Source organism: Lepidochelys kempii, chromosome 5 (genome assembly GCF_965140285.1).
Source record: "Lepidochelys kempii isolate rLepKem1 chromosome 5, rLepKem1.hap1, whole genome shotgun sequence".
Taxonomy (NCBI): domain Eukaryota; kingdom Metazoa; phylum Chordata; order Testudines; family Cheloniidae; genus Lepidochelys; species Lepidochelys kempii.
Window position 1 is genome coordinate 73,885,592 of NC_136384.1, and position 25,822 is coordinate 73,911,413.

A 25,822-nucleotide genomic window follows, 5' to 3' on the forward strand; every position below is an offset into this window, starting at 1 on the left:
CACATTTGCTGTTATTGCCTTTGTGTAAAGGGCCTACTCCTGTCCTCAGTCTTCCTCTTGCTTCTAATGTATTTGTAAAATGTTTTCTTGTTAATCTTTGTGTCCTTAGCTCATTTTATGCCTTGGCCTTTCTAATTTTGTCCCTGCAAGCTTATGGTTGTTTATTTTCATCCATTGTAATTTGACCTAGTTTCCAATTTTTGTAGGACTCTTTCAGGTCAATATTTATTTATTATGATGATTATTAATGATCTTTATAACTAGAGGGCTTCATTTTTCCTTTTCATATGTACAAAGAGAAACCAAGCAAAAACTATGCAGAAAATTCAAAAGGCATAAAAACAAACAGGGTGCAAAATTTAACCCTCATTGGCAACCTATTTTAGAAAAAAAATTGGAAATTATATCCCATTTTAGAACACAGCCTAACTATGAAGTCGCTACTAGGTGCCTCCGTAATACTACGAGCTTTTGTAACACATCTATCAAAAACCTGAAAGCGCTTCATTAAATCAGGGGTGGGCAAACTTTTTGGCCCGAGGGCCACATCTGGGTATGGAAATTGTATGGCGGGCCATGAATGCTCATGGAATTGGGGTTGGGGTGCAGGAGGGGGTGAGGACTCAGGCTGGGGGAGTTGGCTCTGGGGTGGGACCAGAAATGAGGAGTTCAGGGTGTGGGAGGGGGCTCCAGGCTGGGGCAGGGGGTTGGGGTGTGGGAGTGGGGTGAGGGCTCCGGCTGAGGGTGCCGGCTCTGGGGTGGGGCTGCGGATGAGGGGTTTGGGGTGCAGGAGGGTGCTCTGGCCTGGGATCGAGGGGTTCGGAGGCCGGGAGGGGGATCAGGGCTGGGGCAGGAGGTTGGAACGCAGGAGGGGCTCAGAGGTGCAGGTTTCAGCCGGCGCTTACCTCAAGCAGCTCCCGGAAGCAGCGCCATGTCCCCACTTGGGGCGGGGGCAGTACGCAGAGCCCCCTGGATGCCACTAAGCATAGGAACTGGAGGGGGGACATGCCGCTGTTTCCGGGAGCCGCGTGGAGTCACAGCATGTGTGCACAGAGCGGCTCCCGACCCCGCTCCTTGGCTGGAGCCAGATTAAATCGGCTGATGGTCCAGATGTGGCTCCTGAGCCATAGTTTGCCCACCCCTGCATTAAATGAATGTATCCCTGTGAGGTAGGGAAGAAGTACATTCCCTTATTACATGTGGACAAACTGAAGCACAAATGCAGGAGGTGGGAGACCCCAGCTCCAACCCCTTGCTCCAATGGCTCTCATTATTCACCCAGAGTGGAACAGCTTGAATAGGAGACACTGAGGGAGCCCCACACTGAATATCCCTTCACTCAGTGGTTGGAGCACTCTCCTGAGAGATGGAAGCCCCCTGCTCAAATACTCTCCTCCCATGGCAAGGGGTGGGGGGAGTGAATTTGGCTCTCCCACATCTCAGGTCAATTCTCTAACCCCTGGGCTAAATGTTATAGGTTGGCGCCTCCTCCAATAACATTTGATTCAAGGACTTACCCCTGCTGTATGGCTTTGTGCCCCTTGGATGTTATTATACAGTTATTGTGCCCACCTTTGCTTAGATCTAGATATGTTATTGGAAACAAAAGGAAAGCATTATGTACATGTATATTCTTGTCACAGTTACAATAAAGAGTTTAAAAAACTCAAAAACTTATTTTCTCAACTACTTATTCCTAATTAGGTTATCCTTGAGCTAAGACAATCCTGAAGTTTTAGAATGAGTGTGTTTTCATTATCCATGCTCACATGGGTGGATCTAAAAATTATCTTAATGCATGAAAAAATACAATTCCCAGGTTAAAAGGCTACCCAAGTGGAAGTTTTTCTGTTTACTCACTATGTGATCTAATCTGGCCAACAAACAAACAAAGCAAAAACAAAACAAAAAAATCTTTTGGACCAGATCTCTGTCTGACCACACAATACTTGGCACAGGACCCAGAGATAAGAGAAAAATAACTTCCTACCACCATTGTGGTCATTGGCTCTTGGGACAGGCCAGGAATGATTTGGCCCTTGCCATGAGTTACAGCAGGGATCTCAAACTCAAATCACCATGAGGGCCACATGAGGACTAGTACATTGGCCCGAGGGCCACATCACTGAAACCTTTTCATACAACAATACAAAAGTATAGTGAAAAATGAAAAAAATGAAGAATAATATAGTATGCTATTAAAAGTCAATGTATTAACTTTTTTTAAACTGTAATGCAAAGAGGAGTTTTAATAAAATATAAACACTCAGTCATGCACCTCACTCAAATGACAAAACACGCATTTACTTTAGAATTACTTCGGTTAAAGCCCTTCCCCTGCCCCTTGCCTCGTCCCGCCCCCCATTCCACCCCTTCCATGAGGCCCCACCCCTGCCCTGCTTCTTCCCACACCTTCCCCACCCCCATTCCAACCCCTTCCCCAAAGTCTCTGCCCCCTCCCTGCCCCTATTCCAACCCCTTCCCCAAATCCCCGCCCCAGCCCCGCCTCTTCTCCATCTCCTTCCCTGAGCGTGCTGCGTCCCCGGTCCTCCCCCCTCCCTCCGGGAAAGTCCTATGCGCCACCAAATAGCTGTTGGGTGGCAGGAAGTGCTGGGAGGTAGGCAGAGGAGCGGGGACATGGTGTGCTCGGGAAGGGCCGGGGGGGAGGGGAGCTTGGTTGCCAGTGGAGTTGGCGCCTATGGCGGGCAGCAGGAAATAACTCTGCGGGCTGCATACGGCCCGTGGGCCGTGTCTTTGAGACCCCTGAGTTACAGCAACCCAAAGACTGGCTACTCATAGTCCCAGAAGGCCTTGCAGCAGCTGGGGATTGCCATAACACCGACATGCCCACATGTGCCTCCTTTGTCTCAGGAACACCCTGTACACTAGCGTCGAGGAGGGAATGTTGGTTGCTATATCAGCTCTTGGACACCTGGGAATTCCCCTTCCCTCGTGAGAGCCTCCAGGTAGCCAGTTACGCTGATTTTCCAGAGTGGGGTCCAGAATCAGAGTTAAACCCAAGGTTTAATTTCCCCAATAGATTATAAAAATCTGAAAATAGATTCAAATGAAAGTGCATCCTTTATCAGATCTCTAATGTGATGACGATGGCATACTTGAATTCATCAAGGGCTGAAGCAATGATATGAAAAAGCTGTAAATGAAGAGGAAGTGGGGTGGTAAAGGCTAGAGGAGCGCACCATTTCTTTTCACTTTCATAGTGGTGTGGTAGAGGTTTCTCTCACACTCACGCCATCCTCAGTGATTCTAATGCTTCTTATTGATGGAACGTAGACAATTCTAGACTTGGAAGTTTCTCTTAAACAGTAAATAGACTTCCCTTGCTACAACAGTGTAAACAGCTGATTGTGACAGATTAAGGGAAGACTAGATTTACCATAATCTGAGGTTTAAACTAAGGGCCAGATCCTCAGCTGGTGTAAAATGGCAAGAGCTCAATTAAAAGCAATGGAATGACACCAATTTACATCAGCTGAGGAACTGGAACCTAGGAGCTCACAGTCTTCCTGGTGCCTCGTTTCTAAAGGAATGTACTCCAAAGTGGCTTTGTACACCACCCTCAAGAAGAGGGCACTTTCAAATGGCATTTTCCCACCAGGAATGGTCTGACTCTTAATGCCAGCAAACCCAGACTCCTCAGCCCTCGTTCCTCCAAGGTCCTGTCTGCACTGCAAAAATAACCAGTGCCAAGGAATCCAAAGACAACACAACCATTTCCTCAGTACTCAGTAGCCTTGCAGTGCAGATGGTTAAAACATGGTTTAGTCCTATGTCTTCACACTGAACTTCATCTTTTTATTTGTAAACCTGAGATCAGCTCCGGGAATGGCCCCTCACCTTCATTTACTCTAACAGTGTCTCACAGATATCTGCATTCTAGTAATAGTTCTCCAGCTGGGACTGAAAATGCAGCTTTCCAAAGAAGATAATCAGTTCCAGGACCTCTGAAGGGATCTATGCGGATGCACAGGGGGCATGGCTTTCATGAGTATATGAACTTCCTCCTACCTGGTATCAAAAAAAGGGGCACGCCTGGCTTCCTGCCAACATTATAAATGGAGATGTGACAGCTAGTTAAGGTGACCCTGGAGCTGTTGAGTGGCACACAGATACTAAAACAATTTAAGCCAGCTGTGAAGCAATGCAGATCTTGACTACATGAAGGTGTGAAGCAATGCAGTGTGGGATAGTAACTGGAGGCCTATCAGCAGCAAAGTAGTTAGTAATTCGGCTACATGAACCTTAAAGGAACAAACTCACTGTGACATGGAGTTACTCCTGTCCCAAGGAGGACTACTGTGGTTCTCAGCCTTTCCAGACTACTGTACCCCTTTCAGGAGTCTGATTTGTCTTGAGTACCCCAAATTTCACCTCACTTAAAAACTAGTTGCTTACAAAATCAGACATAAAAATACTAAAGTGTCACAGCACACTGTTACTGAAAAACTGCTTACTTTCTCATTTTTACCATATAATTATAAATCAATTGGAATCTAAATATTGTACTTACATTTCAGTGTGATATTTGAACCTGTTTTTCACTTGTGAGCCTTCTCTGAAGCTCAAGCCCCAGGCAGGAGGGCTGAAGCATGTAACTTAGCTTCGCAGGGCCCCCAGTGGCGTAGGGCCCCAGGCAATTGTCCTGCTTGCCACCCCCAATATTGGCCCTGCACTTGCAATCCCGCTAAACTCACCGCGTGACTGTCCTGGGGGCTGCAAGCCCCAGGTTGAGAAACACTGAGCTAGACAAGTTGAGTAGCCCCTGGAAGACTTCTGCATACTCCACTGACCTAAGACACCAAATAATTCACTTTTAAAAAAGGTGGTGTATGGTGGACACAAGACACCTTTAGGGCAAACTAAATCCAAACTAAGTTAAAATTCCAGTATTGACAAGCCTTCAGTTAAGTATAAAGCCATGTCCTTGGATGCAGAAAGACACAGTGGCAGAAACCCACTTCCTTGGCACATTTAATTAGTTGGATTGCTGACAGCAAATATGTGGTTTGTGTTGAGGCACGTGTTTGGGGAGTGAAGGGAAGGTTTAATTTTCTGGCTTCTGCTCTGAGGGCTTCCTAAAAAACACATGAGTTAGAAGGCCAACACGTGGCACTCAAAGTGAGATTAAAAAATTGCACTACTCAGGGGCTGAACCTGAAAGTTGAGCGGGGGCAGCTCAGCAAGATGTGGCTTGTTTTCATAGCAGAGCAAAACCTTCTTCCCACCCAGAGAACATGTTATGCTCATGGTAATTGCATGTACTTTCCCATGCGTCTTACTGAAACACAGGGAGAATCACCGGAGGAAAATAAAATTTTCCACAGAATTTCCATTCTGATGTTGTTTTTTAGGGCTAGAGCAATTACAGTTTTATAATCCTGCAGGGAACAGGTTGGGATAGCTGCGTGTTGGAGAATTGGAAATTTTCTACAATGGGAAACATTATTCCTGTTAGCAAATGCTGCGTTAACTTACATTTTAAGTAACACGTTATTAACATGTAACCAGCTGGCTTTCTAAACATGTCTTTCTCTACAGTAGGTGCTTAACAACATGTTAAATAAGATGTGTGAGTAAAACATGTTTCCTAATACACCTCATTTTTGAGGGTCTACCAGTAGGAAGAGGTAGAACAGTAAATAAGCAGTAGCAGAGACAGACTGAGTACCACAGATGGATCAGAAGATTAGTAATAATGGGAAACAGCTTTTTGCCATCAGGGCACTGGTTCACATCTGATTTTGAATTGGTAGTGACAAAAAAATCAGTGCTATCTAATGACTGTAAAATAAGTTGGTGGTCTCAGCCAATTTCTTAGTGGATAGTATCCGTAACTTCAGGACTGTTGTCAACTTTATTTGCAATCTCATCAGAAAGCCCAAGTATTGAACAGGCATGGGGCCTGACCCTAGAGGTGATCAGCACTGATGAAACATTGGCAAGCCAGTGTGGGGAATCTGCTGCTCCATTTGTCCTTGTTCTGTGGCTAAAGAGTATCAGTCCGCACCTTTCTCATGTACAGAGCTGGACCTTTCTCATGTGCAGAGCCATTTAAGACTAGGGGGCAGTATGGGCTATGTTATTATTATAGCACAATTATAGCAGAATATTATAGCACACCCTAAGAGCAGAACAATACAAAATGAATGCTTTAAAACAACAGAAGTCTCAGAGTAACTGCAGGCAGATCTGCCTGCTTTAAGCTCAGGAAGGCTACACCCTAGCAGTACAAACAACTCTTTCCCAGGCTTGGGAGGAATGTGAAAAAACAATTTAAGACTAAGCTCACGAACAACATGTACCATTTGTATCCTTTCAGCTCAGGAACAGGCTTTTTTAATAACAAAAAACAAATTGCAGATAATACAGATCTTGGCATTGCTGTTCTGTTGTTTCTCTGCCCCTATGGCAAGCGCAGTGAAAAAACCCAAGTCTTGCTGGAGCACACAGTTTCATCTGGCACACGTTGTTATTTAGAAATTGAAAACAGAAAAGCAAACGAACAAGTTAAACAGTGCAGAGATTACAACAACTGGTGGAAAGTTACAGTGTTGGCATTTCTGCTTCTCATGGAGGCCAAAGTTGTTGGACTTGTGTCCACAAAAATCACACTAATTTTCCTTTTATTTTGTGATTCACCATTTTACTGATCTTCAGCAAATATAAAAATGAAGGTGCAAAGCCACTGAGAAGAAAACAAACAGCAAGATGCCAAGTTATTGGGGACAAGGGGATATCATAATACTTTGCACTGTGTAGTGTTTTTCATCCATAGGTTTCACAGTGCTTCACAAGGTGAATATTATTAACCCCATTTTACAGCTGGGGAAACGGAGGTACTGAGAGATTATGTTGTTTGCTCAAGGTTCTACAATGAGTAAGTGGCAGAATTCTGTTCTCTGGACTCTCAAGCTAGTGCCCTATGTACCACTAGAGCCTTATGTGAAGTGGAGAATTTGCACCAGTTTAACTAAATCAATTTTAAACCCCTTACTAAATGCAATGAAACCAGTTTAAACCTTGCTCAGGTAAGTCTTACTTGCATTAGTAAATTGCCAAATTAAGCTAAACCAATTTAGGCAAGGGTTTAAGTGATTCAAACGTATTTACATAATAAGTTTGCCTTGGCTTAACTAGATTGATTTTAAAAAATGTAGTTAAACCAGGGCAACTTCTCCTATATAATAGACAAGACCTAGGAAAGACGGAAAGAAAAGACGACAGCAAAAGGGCGAGAGGGGAAGACACCCATGAGACATGATGAAGTCAATCTTTTTTAAAAAGCACAAATGAGCTGGCTCTGCACAGAGGTTACTCTATTGGGCCAGGGTGAAAAGAATCTTTGACCTCCAGTTACTCAGCACACAAACAAATCCTCCTTGTATCTGCAGCTCCTGAGCCGCATTTATTTCCATGACTGCAATACCACCTCGGTAGGAGAGGAAGGACGGACAGTGGAGCCACATAGGTGAACACCCACTGTTAGCACCCACTCCAAAGACTTTTCTGTGTTTCTGAAGACGAGTTTAAACACTCCTGTTGGAGAGGTGAGGTGATGTGGCTCATTTCCTCTAGGAAGAGGCAGAAAGTGCTGCCACCATATGACTTCGGTCCTAGCTCAGGACCACCACTCAGGTTGCAGAGACTTTTGGGAATTTCAGCAGTAATATATCAGGACAGGATACACTTTGGAATCTATTGGAGCCCAGAAAAGTATCAGTAAAACTCAGCATTTGAAGTGCCTTTTGCCAGCAGGATCTGCTGCTCCTTTCCCTTCCAATTTTGGACTCAGCATGTTCCTTTAACTTCCTAATGGGTTTCCAAAAGAGGATTCCCTATGTAGACATTCTCCCTGGACTCCTGATTCCCTTTGCTAACATCTTGCAATTCCCTCTGGTTTGTTTTTTCCATTGGAAACCTAAGATTCACTCCCTCACACCCTAAGAGATTTACCCAGGTGTTGAATTTACCCGGTGTAATATTTGGTTAGGACTTTCATAAGCACCTGTGGAAATTAGGCACTAAATTCCCATTGATTTATGAAGGGAATTGTTGCCTAACTCTTATCTGTTTTTGAAACCCCTTCCCAAAGTTTCTCCCATCAGACTTTTTTTTTTTTTACTCCTGGAAACTTGAAAAAGAGCCAAAGACAGAAAACAGTTTTTACGCCTATCACAGAGCACATGGTAAATGGCTGCTACTGAGATTCTAAAAATCTCTGTAGTGTTTACTTCCAATAAGGAGGAAGATGTGAAACTCATTAGAAAAAGGTACTGTTAAAATTTTAAAAACATAACTACATTACTACCCAGTGGAACATAGTCACTAAGAAGAGAGTGAAGAGTGCAGTAGGATCTTTATACAGCCCCATTTTCTACTTTTGTTTTTATAAGGAAATTAAGGAAAGGTGTATTTTCACTTAGTGTATCTCATCTTCTCATGTACATGTTAGATCAGATAAATAAAGAGAGTCTTTTATGGAGGAAGAAAAAAACCAGACCTCACTGATTTTTGGTGCATTTCTGTTTTTATTATAATTATGTTTTGAAAAAACTCCTGTGTATTGTAACTCAGGGTTAAGGATGAAATCTTGGAGCCACTGAAATCTATCAAAAAAATCCCATTGGCTTTAATGGGGTCAGGATTTCACAGTAAATTTTAAATGCTTTTGTCTTTTTAACTCCTCTTCTAATAATGGTATCACCTAGGTAAGATTTAAGAGAGATTCATGAGAGATCTACAGAGGATGGAATTAATCATGAGTAATGAACATTATATATATGTTAGTTATCAGGAAAGAGGCTGCAATCTTTTGAAATTTGTGCTCAAATCCAGTTTTATTTATGTTTCCCTAAAGGCATTCAGTAGCTACACAACAGAACTCTGGAAACTGGATGTTAGCCATATTAAACATAATTAGTCTGGTTAAAAACCCAGACCTTTGCCCAACTCAGTTAACTTTTCAAACATTATTGTACATGAAGTGCATTATTGCTCCTGTTTAAAAACAGATCTGACAAATGAAATTTAACAAAAATAAAATAAAAATGCACAACTATCAAAATGTTCCAGAGCATTAAAACATAAAAGGCTTAACTAAAAAAAAAAAAAAAGAAAAAGACAACTGCTCTTACAAGTATCCAATACATTACAAATGGGTACAAATGGTGACTTGAGGCTACAAAGTTTAGATTACTAAATACACTGAGCACACATACCATATAAAAAGACCTATAAAAAGTGTCAAATGGTGTTTAAAACACCTGCTACTGATATTCCCAGTACAGTTTCAAAAGTGGAATTTAAAAGAGGCTAGGATCAGAAAAACAAAGTACTTGATTCTGACTTTACAACAGCCTATGTAAAGGCATCTAACCCCTGCAGCAGCTTATTAGCACTAGTCACCTTAGGGTCCCATAATCAGTATTCATTCAACATAACTACATATTGCCAGGAAGCTTCCCTACTGTATTTCTATGTACGGGTTATTCAACTATAGCTAGCATCAGCTAGACAATTCTTCTGTCCCTGGTCAAACATTCAGCAGGCCTTAACACATTAATTCTGGTGCTTCTCAGTTGTTCTCTTGTGACACTGCTGTTGCCTAAAAGAAAGAGGAGAGATTATTTTAAAAGAAAAGACTTGAGTAGATTATGATGCCCCATCTACTTACGGTACATATATGGCCCCCATTACCATAGTAGCTGGGTGCCTCAATCTTTAATGTATTTATTCTCACAACACCTCTGTGAGAGAGGGAAGTGCTCTTATCCCCATTTTACAGCTAGGGAAGTGAGGCAGAGAAAGACCATATGATATGGTGTGACCTTGGGTATGTCCGTGGCAGAACAGGGAATTTAACTCTGGTCTCCTGAACCCCTGACTCGTGCCCTATCCACACCAGACATCCTTCCTCTCAGACCTATTGAATCAAGCTTGATCCTGTCAGCAAAATTAGACCCCCAGTTTAGTGGGGATGGGGGGTGAGAATCATCTAACTGCACTTGCACATGAATGCCTACTAGCAAAAAACATGATGATGTACTACACCTATCAGAGGGCAGGATCAAGCTTATGGGATTTTTCTTGGCAAGCAAGTTCTCTATATTAATACTCTGGTATAAATACACAGTAGCACTCAAAGTGCACTCTAGATCCATATAGTTTTCTTTGACTAAGCACATAGCAGGCTACTTTCTGGGGGAAAGTCACTGGTAAGTTAACTGATTAACACTGAAAAAAACAGGCTTTCAGTGTTTGGCATGTTATTCTATGATTCTATGATAATCTATGATTCTATGTACAACTGGGTGCAGGTGCATACAGAATTTCTGAATAATTGACCGATTAGCTTTAAAAATCCTCCAGCACAGCTAGATTCCTCTATTAAACCCTAGCTAAACATTTAATGACAACTAATTGAAAAGTACATCAGGAGTTTACTTGCACATTTTGTTTAGTTTGAATGAAAAGGAAAGCTAACAGAAAGTGTTGCATGTTTATAATATTTAGATTTTCAGGTAGATTTTCTTGTTCCTAAGAAAACGTACATACACTTTGCACTATCCTTTGTATTTTTAACCTCTCCTCCCATCTTACACTTTCCTGCCTCCCCATGTTCCTTTGAGACCTGGTAAACAGCAAAAGACTGTCCGTTTCCAATGAGCTTTCCAGAAACCCTCACTGAAGCCAAAAGTTTTCTGCAACATGCAGTCATTTGAGACAGCTGTATGGCCAAACCCAGGTTCCATCCAGCCCCTGTTTACCAGCTGCAGTTACTGGAACTAAGTGGAGACATCCAATGACTAAGATTTTTCCCTCTCAAAAATCAGATAAAACTTCCCATCATAGATACAAAAGTTACCAGTTGCTACAGAACAAGAACAGAAAAATATTTGAAGTTCAAATAGCTAGTTTCCAAATATTTCACTTGTTATCTTACACACACAAACCAACCAAGACTTCCTCTCAGGTAAATTTTTTTTAAAGAAATAGAAAACACAAGCAGCAAAAATCTTGAATTTTTACTCTCATGTGACTGTGCTATTCAAAATTTATCTTATTTCTTCTGGATGATAAGGACTGGAAGGAGTTTAGTTGTCTGGAGGACTTTCACACGTGTAAAGTTTACAGTTTGGGTGCTTTAATGTGAAAAGCTGCAAAGAAGCACAGCTATTTGCATTGTGCTTGTTGGACTGGAGGGATTTTGCCCATTATACATAAAACCTTAGCAGAACTTCACCTACTAAAGGCTAGATCACTCATTTCCTGCTAGTCCATCAGTGAGAGTTAAGAGTGCTCAGTACCTCTCAGCATCAAGCCCTCTGTGAACATCCAGTCCAGCCATGGGCTATCCTAAACAAGGTCCTGAAAATCTGCCCCATTTCTTTACCATTAAGCAGCTTTCCTCCTATAAAGGTCCTAAATTGTGGCCAGGTTTAGACACACTAAAGAGTTCCAGAGGGAAGCCCACCACTCCCAGTCCTGGTACTGAGAGCTCCAGACAGAGACGAACACAGCATTGGTGCTATGCCACTAAGCAGACCAACCTTGCTCGGGGAGTCTGCATTTCACAGTTTGTTTTTTAAAAATGTCATGACACTGTCAGTTTTTGTTGCCAACAAATTACAGGGAGAAAACAATTTGGACTTGAAATGTGAAACTGCTTAGCCCAACAGCACCCTCAACTCCTTTTGCTATCAAGGGGAGCTGATGGCTCCTCTGTACTTCATAAGATTGGACCTTTTTTTTACTGGGGAGCAGGGGGCAGATGGATGAGCAGAGCCAGTAATACCTAAATCCAATTGCAGTTTGGACAAATGACACTGCCCCATCTGTGAAATGGAGATAATCCTTGCCTGCCTCCTAGGGATGCTGTGAGAATAATATTTGTACCATGCTTTGAAGAGGCAAAGGAAGAACTTCAGTGTAAGTGCAAAGTAGCATTTTAAAAACTGTGTGTAAAGGGAAACTTAAAGTTGACACCAAAACTGAGCTTCCTTTTGAAACATGTTTCATCTCTATCCTAAAAATGACCAGACAGTCCATAACAAGAACTGTGCTTGTGCTGGACAACCCACCAAGAGAGCCAAGGGCTGGTTTGCAATGATGGACAGCAACACAGCAAGCTAGGTCTCTGCTCTGTTCACATGAGGACACAGGATAGTTGAACATAAAGGGTATTCATTAGCTTGTACTTACACCTGGAGTCCTTTCTCCAAACTGACTATAGAATGTCATTTTGACTTTATGCTTGTGTCCGGTTCTTTGATCAAAGGTGTTACAGCTGTCAAAGGATGGGCTGTACAAGTGCAGACTAACAGCAGACTCTGTGTGGCTTGTGTTCTCCACACGGTGCAGGCCAATGGAGTCTAGACAAGCGAGGACATAAGAGGAAAGGCTACATTAACAGACAGATCTAATTAAATCTGATACGTGCCTGGAAAAGCACCATCTCTAAACCAACAAGACAGCTGGACATACCCACGCTTTCAGGATGAATTTTTAACTTAAAAAAGAGAATTTGGGTTTTACTCTTTAGGACAGATCCCCAAACTCATTGGGACTTCAGAATGTCTTGCTCTCTAACTTTCCATATATAGAATTTTTTGTTATCTACTATGGTATAAAGCTTAACAGGAATCTACAGAAGCTTTAGGAAGAGCACATGGTTGGTAATTTATTATCAGCTGCCATCCCCAAATGATATTTTCTTTCCTAGGAGACATTGGTGCTCTGAAGATGTTGGATGGAAGATTTGTTTTTCTAAAGAATAAACAAGATATTTCAGAGGAAAACAGGGTTTTGCATTGCTAGTCTTTAGCCTGATAACAAGGACATCAACCATGTTAAGACTGAACTACTTGAGTTTCAAGTGTAAATTCCAGGGCAAGGAGACAGTTGCTTTCTTTTACAGTTGTCCATCTTCCAATTACTCTTTCCCATTTGTCTGGGCTTTTATTTAAAGTGACAAATTACCAGAGCATGGCAAACATCCAATCTTCACTGAAACAGCAAATATAATTGAACAGGTAATAAAACAAGCCACTGCCCACAGTGTGGCTATTAATAAGTTGACAGCACTTTCAGAGAACCAGAGGGCAGAAGCAGAGTTCTATAAAATACCCAAAGTCCGAACATTAAATCTACCAAAACTCATGTTGATTGAGCACTGTGGAAGAATTTTAAAAACTGCTCAAGAGTTCAAGAATTAAAGTTTATGATTCCCAGAGCAAATGCAACTCAGCCCTTTATGCTTATGTAATATCTTATATAATACTCACCCCTTAATTGTACAATGTAGCCCAGATACTGTTACTGTGGGAAGCACTGGTGCATTCCAACTTTGGCTCATTTAAACTATACACCTGTACATTTCATTTACACTTTCATTTAATGAGGGTAAAAATCCCTAAGTTTATATTCATGTACTGAGAGATTAAAATCAACTCAGTCCTGTGAGTTGTCTTATAAGCAAAGTAGAAACACCAAGTAATAGGCAACTAGCACAAAAAGGAACTGCCAGGCTACATGGGATATTCTTTCTGCATCAGCACCATTTATTTGAATGTGCAGATATCCAAATAGAAACACAAATACTTTAGGGCTTTGTTAAAGAGTTTAAGGCAACAAATTGTGAATGCACAGCGTTTAATTTTCTGTTACTTTTAAGTTGAAATATCCAGCCAGGAAACACAGCAGAGGAGCTAGGCATACAGTTCTCTCAGAGGACTAGTTAGAGGCTTTTAAAAAGATTGCTTTAAAAACAAACAACAACCCAAACAATTTGTTTTTGGAGCACACACACATAAAGTGCAAATGTTTTCTGAACCAGTAAAAAAGACTGACTTCCCAATGCACTGATTGTATTATAAAAAAACCCACCCCTTGACCCCCAATAAAAACCCTGAGCACTTGAACAGATTTCTCTCTCCTTCCACTTCAGAAAGTTTGGTTAATGAAAATCCACCTCTGGGGTGAGAGCAAGCATAGAAAATAATCAGAAGAAAAAGTTTTCAGGAAGTTTTCAAAGGCACTGGCCTCTGGCTGGCTAGCCAAAAGACTAGCTGTACAGGGGTCAAGTAAATTGTTCAAGCCTTTTGTTTTATTTGCAAGCTTCTCACAACAGAAGTAAATATAGAAAACAGCATACAGTGCCTACAGAGAGTTGTATAGAAGCAGTTACACATATTACAATGTGTCAGAAGTAGTCAAGAAGTCCACCATTTTCATACAATATTGTGCACTACTTCACTACTTGTGCTGAGCACTGCAGGACTGGGCTTTAGTGTACTTTTGTACATAGTGAACATTGTTCAACAAAAAAGACCCCTCCACTCTCTACCCCAAGTCAAGATAGGTATGAGCTACTGTGCATCCTAAAAAGTGTAAGTACAGAATTCTAAAAGTCCAGAGCAATGTTCATTTCAATCATTATCCATTCTGTTGCTGGCTATTAGACGTACTGATTGTGTGGGCAATTACTGTTCTACTACAGTTTTGTTCTTAGGCTTTCCATTGTAACCCAAAAGGACCTTACACACCCAAGAGATATTTTCTTCATAAATCCAAACAGAGACCTGCAGGACCGGCTCTAGGTACCAGCAAAGGAAGCTGGTGCCTGGGGCGGCAAATCAGAAGGGGCGGCACTCCTTTCTCGGTGGCACTTCGACGGCTGCTTTTTTGTTTTGTTTTGGTTTGGTTTTTTTGCTTCGCTGCTTGGGGTGGCAAAAAAGGTAGAGCCAGCCCTGGAGACATGTATGAATTTTGGATTTTCATACATGTGATTTGCCTATTGCTTTACATTTTCAACTTCACATCCACATGCATTTTCAGTTAGTGATTTGGAGCTCAATCCTGCAAGGCTCTGAGCATTCAGGAGCTGTTGAAGGATCTTAGCCTTTACTGCAGTATCTTAATCATGAATTTAGATGAATGGGGTTTTTTTAGACTGTTTAAGTTTAAACACAAGTTTGAGGAGAGTCTGAGTCTGCACAGGTGCTGTATACAACAAGTTTAGACGAAATACAAGAACCTATAGCTAGACCAGTTTATTAAAGAGTGAACTTTTCAGTTAAGAGTTATAATCATTGATGGGCAGCAATGAAATGGTCATATATGAGACATTAAAAAGAAGCTTACCGTTGATATAGGCACATTGATTTTCCCCCCAAACTTGTTCTGATTTCTTCGTCATTGCTCCAGTCCCTTTTTTCCCAGGCCACTCAAACAGAGTCTCTTTTAGATTCCCCTGAAGGATCTTCATAAAGCAGTGTGAGTCAGTGTGATCATGAATACTGCTATAGAAACACAGAGTAGCTGAACTCAGTGTGATGTATACATTTAATACCACCTACTACAAATTTAACAGACTACTTCTGGGGGAATTCTGCGCCAAAAAATTAAAAATTCTATGCACAATATTTTAAAAATATGCATATTTTATTTGTCAAAATAACACAATATAGTCATGCTAGTTTCAAGTATTTTGGTAATTTATTTCAAAATACCTGTAAGCAAGTATGTCTGTAACAATACAGACAACAAAAAAGATTCCAGAAATGTTTTTTGACAAATAGATTCCTTATTAGGCATATTAATACAGAACTTTGACTCATAATTCATGTAAATTACAAAACAGAAACATATTTCCCACACCCCTTAGAAACAGTGCAAAGGCTTGGGGGAATCTGGGGTAACAGAGGAGCTGAGGGATAGGGAAGTAATTGCTAGGAAGGAGCCTAGGAATGAACCTGGAAGGTTGCTGGGTCTGGGTGGGAGAAGTATGGAACAGGGTTTTTCTTGTGGGGGGGTGATTTTTAGGGAGTGGGGAGCATCTCCCATGCAGAGTCTGTATGACTCCTAGCTTCTCCCATTCAGTCAGGCACATCTTCTCCTGTCCCCATGTGTCCCTACACCTGCCCCCCATCCCCATGTGGTCCAGCACCCCTACTCCCATTTAGCCCCTGCCCCAGTCTGTTCCCCGCACTAGCCCTTCTGAACCCTCATCTATGTGACCCTCCCAGAAGCTCCCTGTTCCCTGCTCTATCCATCCCCCCATATCCCAGACCTCCTCACCTGGCTCTGTGGGCAGGGCGCTATGAGGAAAGCTGCCCCTCATCCTCCCTATCCGCAGCTGGCTGCAAGCCAACTGCCCTTTGTTCTGGCGCCACAGCAGCCCTGATGGGCGAAAGGCGTGATTGCAGCGCCTCTCCGGCAGAATGTATTTTCTGCTGAGAAAAAAATCTGCGGGGGACATGAATTCTGCAGGTGCGCAGTGGCAAAGAATTCCCCCAGAAGAAACAGACACTATGGTGTATTGTAGAGGTATAACAGTATGTGCAGGACATGAATGTTATTGCACACTTGTCACATTATCAGATCACCAGCAAATCTCAAAGAAATATTTACTGTGACTGAAAGATACTCAATAAAGGCTGATGTATTAGAAAGCTATTACAATAACTTAACAACAAATACAAGTGTTGGAAAATTTAGCAGATAACTACTAGCTGAAGGATTAACCATACTAGCCAGAAGTAAACACAAAAGAAAAGTCTAGGTAACACACGCTGGCTGTTGAGAAACAACAGGGCACTTTCCATGGACTTTGCTTGGGGGTTCTATCTTTCCTATCAGTTACAGTCTAGGAATAAACTTGAAACTCCACCCCACTGTTTGGGAGAGGGAGCTTTCTACTTCGTCTCCATCTTCAGGGCTTCTTTGCTGCTGTGATGGATGTGAGGTACACAGGAGAAAGGAAGTTTCACTGCTTCCCACTGGATTTAATAGCAACAATTAAACTGACCAGACAGAGCTGTTCATTTCACTTTGCTGTTGTTTGGCAAAGCTGTGATCAGCAGCAGGAGCACTGGTGCAGGCTGGCTACCTACTCAGGAATACATTTGAATTGCTATATTTGCAGCCGTAAGGGCTAGAAATGTACTTAAAAAGAAATTAAAGCTTCACTGCTGCAGAAGTTGATGGCTTCGTACTGACTCAGGCAAGTGGATTTTTTGACCCCAATGTACAAGGCTAATCAAGCTTCAATCTAGAATATGATGGATTTAAGTGTTATACACAGCAAATGTTCCAATCCAAACAGAAGTTATATTGCTGTTGACTTGCAAAAAGCAGGGTTTTTTTAAGTAGGCAAGTTCATGAATGCCATGTAGTCACTCCCTCAGCAGTTTCTCTTCCAATTAATCATGTTAACTATTTTATCCTGCTTACATAGGGAGTGAAAACCAGTTGTGGTATCACTTTAGTCACCAGCAGATGCTTGTCCAAATCATAAACCAATACACCATTTGACAATAATTTTAGTCTCTGTTCAGAAAAGACCCTATACTAAAGAGCTGGTGGGCCGCAGATCTAGACTGCCCTCTTACATCTATTTGGGGAAGCATGGCACCATCCCAAATTAGACCTGACAACGTTAATTCATTTTCACATCTAAAGCAAACAGTTATAGTTTTTCTGCTTAAATGCAGATTATGTGACAAAAAATTACAGGCTAGAACTTTTTTTGGTTAGCCAACAAAGTTGTGAAAGAACCTCAGAGAGACAGATCCTGCCCCCATGTCCGCAGGCACATAAAAACACCCAATAAGCAACAGTCCTGGCAAGGTTCAGCACTGCAGAGACGCAGGCTATACAGAATATATATAGGAAGTTTGAAACTCCTGCATACCATAGAAGAAAGCTCTGCAGGGAGCTTCAGAAGCACTATGACAGTGATTCTCAAACTTTTGTACTGGTGACCCCTTTCACACAGAAAGCCTCTGACTGCAACCCCCCCTTATAAATAAAAAACACCTTTTTTATATATTTAACACCATTATAAATGCTGGAGGCAAAGCAGGGTTTGGGGTGGAGGCTGACAGCTCGCGACCCCCCACATAACCTCATGACCCCCTGAGGGGTCCCGACCCCCAGTTTGAGAACCCCTGCACTATGACTATGCAGATCCACCAGTCGATGCCCCCATACATCCCATGTAGACTGGTCACAGCAGCTGTTGTCCCTTTATCATTGCGATAGCAACCACAAAGTGGCCTTGTTATACAGTAGCGTGGGGTGGGGAGAGTCCATTCCTTCCCACACTCCAAACTGCCTAATCCAACCTCGTTTTCTCAGGCTGGCCACACAGACCAGGATTTAAACTATATAGGTGTAATAGAAGCAAAAGCTTTTATAGCCTCTAATACATGGGCCTGATCCTGCAGTTCTGATCAGGCAGAACTCCTATAAAACAACTGCAGTTTTACTAAAGAATGCAAGATCCAGCTCTGTAACTGTAAGGTTAAAAAAGCTCAATGGACAAAACAGAAGCTTAGATTTGGTGGAAGACTGAAAACCGCAGAAATGCCCTAAAATCATGAGATACACAATTTTCAAAATTACCCCTTTGGCATAGTCATCCTGATTATTACTACTTATTTTGTTTGTAGTTATCAGTTAACCACCCTCTACCCATTAATGTTTGTGAGGAAGATGGTTTGTCTCTTATTACAGGACAATGACACACAGTAGTATACAGACCAAATGAAAAATACTGTAGCTTTATTTCTGTCTGCAGGTATCAAGCTGTTTGGATACAAACCTGCCATGTCCTTCACCCCAGCATAAGATCATCAAGTTGAACTTTCCATTTCCTTTATCCACAAGATTTCTTGTGTATCTGAAATTGAAAACATCTGTGGTTTTTAAAAATATATGTGTGTGCATATAAAGAAACAACAGGGAATATAAACATGGTTAGTGGCAGCCTATATTACAAGGTTTCTTAGCTTTGGAAAGCAAATTATATGCAGAGAAAGTGAAATGGAATTTTTAAGTGGTTTTTGCCACTGCACTTTTTCAGGTTGGAAAAAAAATGGACATACAACTAGCGCTTGATAGCATCAGGAAAGCTTTTAAATTAAATCCAGTACTGAGGGTTGGATGTATATATCTGAAACTGAAGGAGAAGAGAAAATCTAATATAAATAGTTGCTGAATGAGATCATTTCAACAGCAGGCTTTCTAATTAGAAACAGAGTACTGCAACAAAGAAAAGAAATGTGTACATTTTTCTACAGTTCACTTTCAAATATTCTTGGTTTTCCTTTCGGTGACTGCATTCTTTTGCACTGGGCAAAGATTTTTGAAGTATAGGGGTTACCGCATATGGTAAAACTGTTGCTTTTCTGGACTATTCTGGTTTTTTGTACTTATAATTTTTTTGTACGTCTGAAACCCAATACCAACACAGTAATTTCTGTCAAACAGCTACACCCAAAACAAAGCTCGGAAGAGCAGAAGATACGAAAAAAGTTTCCTATATTAAATCAAACAAAAAGAAAAGCAGAAAAGACTTGCTTTTTACATACATGTTATTCATGTGGTTAATCAAGGGTATGTTCCATTCTCATGGCTTGAGGGCCTCCTGTCCCTAAACAACACAGGTGATTTCATCCTCTGATTCCTAACTGAAGGCCCAATCCTGCAAGCTCGTACATGAGTAGCCTCATTGATTTCAATAGGGTTACTGACAGTGTGAAAAGTGAAGCATATGCTTATATCTTTGCAGGCCCGGGGTCTTAAGCAGTATGAGTCCCTAACAAAAAGTGTCCCTCTGCCGCAGCCACTAGTAACTGGTGGGAGATTCTCACTTGGCACGCAGAAGAAGTTTTTCTGTTTGTGTTAACTGGCTGTTTGTTTTGCCTAATCTGCTGTTTTCCCACAAGATATCCCTTTGTTGTATTCTGTCAAAACAGCATGGTGGTAACAAATTATTTTCAGTTCATCCCACATATTTTGCCTTAACTGAATCATAAAGTTAGTTTCTGCATTTCATCTCATTCCATCTTTAGTTTCTTCACTATTTTTAATTTTAATTTTTATATAAAAGTTCTCTTCTATATGACATCACAATACAAGTTTTGTCTGATTAAACAGGTCACAATCTGTCATTTCTGCACAGCATGGGTGGCTGGCTACACATACATCTAGTGTTACAATGCTTATATCGGAACACAAGTTTTGAGGTTTGTTCTGAATGGGAAAAAAGTCAAACTGAGAAGAAAGGAGTTTATTTTTTAATCCAGTATAATGCATCCACGATAAAGAGAAAAATAAGATTTTTTTTTAGAAGTGTAGGAATAATGTATGTTTGAGTTACAATGGAAAGACACCAGCTGCAAGGGGCAAATCAATATTTAGAAAAGTAACAATTACTGTTAAGCCTGAACTGATATTGTACTTTCTTCTCTGCTAAAGCAAGAATATGATGGAAGAAACACCTAGTCTGATGATATCAGAGGAGGCTGAGGGAAAGGAATCAAACAAACAAAGAAAGTGAAGAAGGGACAACATGGTACTTCTCACAGCCTGATGACAGGATATTGTGCACACCCCCAAGCGTTCAATGAAACTAGATCCCACACTTTAAGGTGATGTGTTTTCCCCCCATCCAAGATTTAGCAACCCGCCTGACACACTTAAATGTAGAGGTGGGCAGGAAGTGGTTTTCCTGTCCGACAAATATTTTCAAGAATGCAAGTTTTCCGGTTCTGCATCAAGATGAAACTGAGACCTTTTACAGCTTTTCACAAGAAACCAGAGTGAGAGACATACCACTCCAAAACAGCCAAAAGCCAGCTGATTAGGGCACTCACCTAAGACATAATCAGTCAAGTTCTCTCTGGTCATCATATTAAAGGGAAGGATGTTCTTGAGGTTAAGGTACGGGAGTGGGATACAGATGATGTAGAGTCTATTCCAGGTTCTGACAGAGACTGCCTCTGTGAATCTGGAGAAATCACTCAGGGTAAGTTTATCTTGGGAATTTTCATTACTCTTTTCCCACTGTCTAGCCCTCGTCCATGTCCTTCCAATGGTAATAGTGTTTAGTATAAACAATGTATGGGTGCCAGCTGACACAGTGGTAGAAACCCCTGTACTCTGTCTACACCTGCCCTTCCACTAGTGGAGCTCAAGGATGCTGGGCTGAGTGCTAGTGTAGCTGAGTCTGTAACTCAGTTCCTCACCGGCAAACTGGGATAATACTTGCCCTACCTTGCAGGGGTGGCATGAGGACAACTTCATGAATGTCCGGAGGGGGGTGCGGCACTGATGAACACTGCAGAAAATCCTATAAACTAGGGTGACCATATTTCCCAAAGGGAAAATGGGACACCACATCGCGCTAGCCCAAGGCCTCCTGTTGCCCCCTCATGTGGGGCTGGCCCGAGCCGATAGCCTGAGCCCTGCTTCCCCCACCCCTCAGCTGGTGTCGCTGTTCACTCAAGCCCTGCCCACATCTGAGCCCTGCCTCTCCCTCCCACCCCCATGAAGCTGCCGTTGCCACTCACCCCCTGCACCCCACTTTTGGACAAAAGTGGCATTTGTCCCGCTTGCTCTTGACAAATGTCTAAGTTACTTTTGCCAGAAAAGTCAGGACAGCCGGGACAGCCCTGTCCCAGCCCAAACAGGATGTCTGGGCACCCCCTACCCTAAACAGATAGTCATACATAAGCACAGCTCTAATGTTTGTCTATTATCTTGGTAATTAGCCAGGATGGGAGAAATTGAGAGGGGTGGGGGAATCAATCTAAGCTCCTGCATTAGGACACTGCCCATGCACTCAGGTCTGCCCATTGACTTCATACTCTTCTACACCAGGGGAGCACAGGCTAATGCCTACTGAGCTTCCCGCTCAACCCTTAGACTGGAGAGCAGCTGCACAGGGTAACTTTGGAGCCACAGTCCATGTCCTTCCCCTGGTAATAGTGTTTATTGTAAACAGTGTCTGGGTGCCAGCTGCAGCACAGGGCAAACAATCATAGATTACCAGGGTCGGCAGGGACCTCAGGAGGTCATCTAGTCCAACCCCCTGCTCAAAGCAGGGCCAATCCCCAATTTTTGGCTCAGATCCCTAAATGGCCCCCTCAAGGACTGAACTCACAACCCTGGCCTTAGCAGGCCAATGCTCCAACCACTGAGCTATCCCTCCCCCCAACAATCTGCGCCAGGTCCCGCAAGTGATGCCCAGGAGCCCATGGGGCAGAGACTGCCCCGGTCCTGACGCCCTCCAGCTTCATCAGGCTAGACAGCAAGCCCCGGCCAGCCAGGCAGCCACGTAGGTCACTGACGCTGGCCGGCTCTGATTTGGGCGTCGCTGAGGGGCAGCTCTGATTGGCTGCCGGAGCCCTGCCCCTGGCCCTCCCTCTGAACAGCCCTTTGCCAGCCAGCGCGGAACCTGCAAAGCAACTGGTGGGGAAGGGCGGGAGAAGGGCATAGCGCAGCGGGCGTGGCGTGGGGATCCGCAGCCCGCGGAGCACAAGGAGCAGAGGGAAAGGCGGAGGGCTGCACGCGCGCCGCCGCACCCCCCCGGGGGAGCACGGCGTGCGGGGAAGGGCCCAAGGAGGATCGCAGGGGAGCTCCCCCGCGCGCACCGTGTGCGGGGTCGAAAGGAGGCGCGCAAAGGAAGCGGAGCGCGGGAGCCCCGAGGGAACAGCAGGCGGGGGCAGAGGAAGAGCCGAAGGGCACGGGAAATGCCACCCCAGACCCGTGCAGGGCGGGAGAGGAGGAGTGCCTGGCAAAGGCAGCGGGAGGTGGCAGGATAGTGTTGAGAGAGGGGGGTTTACTGCCGCGACCCCTTGGTTGGGGCTGGGGGGCGGAGGGAGAAGAAGAGTTTTTGCAGAACAAAAGCCGAGGCGGATGACTGGTGCCGAGTAGACTTCATTTCAAACCACTCGCTGCACAACCGAGGCTTCCTGACCTCCGCCAGCCCGCCCCCGGAACTTGGGCTGGGGACTGGGTGGGTTTGAGCAAGCGCTTTCGCTGACCTGTCCCTAACGAGTCACCGCAGCAGGCAACAGTAAATAACTGGCCCTGCGGACACCGATACCGAACGAGAGAGGTGAGCCCCGGCCCCCCTTCCCACAGCGCGGCGCGCACCAGCCCTGAAGACCGGCTTTGTGGAGCGCGGCGATGCGGAGCGAAAGTACCGAGCTGAGCTGAATTAGTCTCCTACTGCTGATCAGTCTGGGAAACTTGCCAAGATATTTTCTCTGGGTTCGTAGTTTCTGAGCTGTTTCCAGGAGACTGGCTTCATTCTGAATTTGCAAACGGTTCCACGCTTGGGGAGGTGCCTCCTCCCATCCGTCACCTCCTAAAACATCTTTGCTATTCGTATGAAAACCACGCATCTGGAGAACAGTTAGAACTGAAGGGAGCGGTCTAGGAAAAGCACGGAGTGTACTAGCTTTAGCAGACAATAAAATAAAGAATAAAAGCCACGTGCATCTAGATCAGATTCTTACCCACAGCTGTACCTAACTGAAATGATCGCAACCGTATAAGCAGGGGCGAGGATACAGTCCTGTTATCCAGCCCTTACAGTGACTCTTCATCATTGTTGTGTATTCCAACCATGTTCTTTATTTTACACTCTATTATAATTAAGTTTACACCGAGATGCCAGTTGCCTCCTTCACCCAGATGTCACGTTATGTAGATCCCAACTATTAGAACACCAGATGATTGCAAAGACTCCTCCTCTAATTCCTCAAACCGATTCTAAAAGATATTTGGAGTGAATGCTTCCATAGCTCCATGTATGCATGCACACATGAACTACTTCAGTTTAATTCAGGCTTCGTGGAAACTGGTCATACCTAGACTTTACATTCCACTCCTCCGAGCTCTGTTAATTTCACTTTATTTACCCCCCCCCCAAAAAAATAGCACAAACGACGTCCCTCAATTCCCACCAGGTGTGTTTGTCTGTCTTGCTTGCTGCGCTGTTCATTTACTATTTAGACAGACTCCTTTTTGCGTTACCACCCTAAACACTGAAATAAGAAGTGCTGACTTTACCTGTATTGGTCAAATTGGGCATATTTCATCCACTCCACAGGGTTGCTCTCATACGATTCCATTAAGGCTTGCACCTCTTCTATACTGACTTTATCACTAGAAAATAAGTGATGCAGGATCTGGATCAGTTCCTGTAAAGTCTGCGCTTTCCACACTTCTGTTTGCACCGGCTGCTCCATGATACACCTTCCACACAACCGGCTGCAAGCAGCAAAATTGCTTGTGCTTGGACAAGCAGATTCACCTTCCCCTTCCTAGCAAACAACAAATTTTCTCGCAGCTTGGTGCTGCCTGTATTTATGCTCCTGAAGTTACAGTGGGAATGTACCAACTACCCAAGGAGGGTGGGAGGGAAGTTCACAAAACTGGTTAGTGAGCTGTGGGATCCTGGGTTATGCAAACAGAAAGAACCTCCTCCCCCTCCTGACAAAGAGTTCAGGTATGGCTTCTTAGAGTCCCCCCTCCTTTTGTATGGGAAGGTTGCACTTCTTCATTCTAATGTTTTGCCCCACTCCCAGCCATTTTTTAAAGTGCATTTGAATCTCTTTTTTAAGTGCCAGACTCTGTAGCAGCTAGAAAGCCCCAGCCCTGCATGCTCAAGGGAAAAAGCAGGAACATTAAAAAATAAATCATGAATGGTCCCCACTCTAATCCATCTAATCTGTCTGCTTAGTGTAGTAAAGTATCCATCACCATATTATCTATCCCAGAGGTTTGCATTGCTTCAGCTCATGCAGTACCGAAGTATCCCTCCTTCTCACACAACATAGCTTCAGAATGACCCCTTTTCTCCCCACAGCATACTCACCAACCCGGTTCAGCCCCTCCCCCTGCCCCTTAATAGGGGACTCCTCTTCCCAAGCTCATAGCAGTTACTTAGCCCTGCCTTGGCTGCATCAGCTCTGCAGAGCAGGAATCACTGTGTCCCCATCCTTGTCTGAGAGGAAGGGATAAAGTTTCCTAGCCAGCTGGAGGTGAAAAAGCATCAACTCTGCAGATCTCAGCTCATTTGCAATTGTCTCTGAGGATTTGAATTCCTTGATCCTCCTTCTGCAGCAACACCTAGTTTATAATATAATAAATACACTGCCCTTCAATACTTCCTTCCCTCCCAGCACCTCAAAGCACTTTACAAACATTAATGAATTTAGGGAGACAGTTTCAAAAACACTTACGTGACCTAGGAACACATGCCTAAGGAATTCTTGCTCCTAAAGTCACTGAGGCACTTTTGAATATCCCACCCTTAGTCCCAGAACAACCTAGTGAGGTAGGAAAATACGCCCATTTCACCGTGAGGGAAACTGAGGCACCAAGCAGTGATGTCTGAGGCCACATAGGAATTCTGTGGCAGAACCAGGAATAAAACCCAGGTTTTCTGACTTCTAAGATGGTCCCCTAAACACATCATCCTTCTCCTTTTCTAGTTCTGCACTTACCTTTGTGCATACCCCTGGCTTCATCAAGCACCAGGTCCTCCTTTTACCATCTCCCTATGCTGCGGGGAGAAAAGGGTTACAGCACCAAGACCTCTTCTACGGGCTACCTGCAGGCCATTAAGGTCAATATCTTCCCTCAAACCTAGCTGCTTACAAAAGGAGAGGGGAACTGTTAAATAACAGGGGCAGGTTGTCATAGACACTCCTGAAAAGTGCAGAAGCAGAGGAGGAGCAACAGACAGCACAGGCTTAGGAGGCAACCACCAAACCAATAGCCAAAAGAGAGCTCCCCAGTCATTTAAACTAGGGCTGTCAAGCAATTAAAAAAAATCATGAATAATCGTGTGATTAATTGCACTTTTAAACAATCATAGAATACCATTTATTTAAATATTTTGGGATGTTTTCTACATTTTCAGATATATTTATTTCAGTTACAACACAGAATACAAAGTAAAAAACAAAAGAAATAGTATTTTTCAATTCACCTAATACAA

The 25,822-nt window shown here is 43.3% G+C and overlaps 2 protein-coding genes across 2 annotated transcripts in view; one reads left to right on the forward strand and one right to left on the reverse strand.

Annotated features, from left to right (window-relative positions):
- AP3S1 (adaptor related protein complex 3 subunit sigma 1) overlaps positions 1–25,822 on the forward strand; it is a 148,028-nt gene that overhangs the window by 61,028 nt on the left and 61,178 nt on the right. The window lies entirely within an intron of this gene.
- Positions 8,840–24,194, reverse strand: CDO1 (cysteine dioxygenase type 1). Its single transcript, XM_073344751.2, has 5 exons — positions 23,887–24,194; positions 18,626–18,703; positions 15,163–15,320; positions 12,223–12,392; positions 8,840–9,625 (listed from the first exon to the last, which is right to left on the reverse strand). Exons 1-5 carry the CDS (start codon positions 24,063–24,065, stop codon positions 9,596–9,598), a joined length of 615 nt encoding a protein of 204 aa, XP_073200852.1. The 5' UTR covers positions 24,066–24,194; the 3' UTR covers positions 8,840–9,595.

Coding starts and splice junctions, on each gene's coding strand:
- CDO1 (XM_073344751.2), bottom strand. CDS start 24,065: ATGGAGCAGCCGGTGCAAACAGAAGTGTGGAAAGCGCAGACTTTACAG. Junction 15,321..18,625: donor TGGGGTGAAGGACATGGCAG/GTTTGTATCCAA, acceptor GTGTTTCTATAG/CAGTATTCATGATCACACTG. Junction 12,393..15,162: donor TCAATGTGCCTATATCAACG/GTAAGCTTCTTT, acceptor TCGCTTGTCTAG/ACTCCATTGGCCTGCACCGT.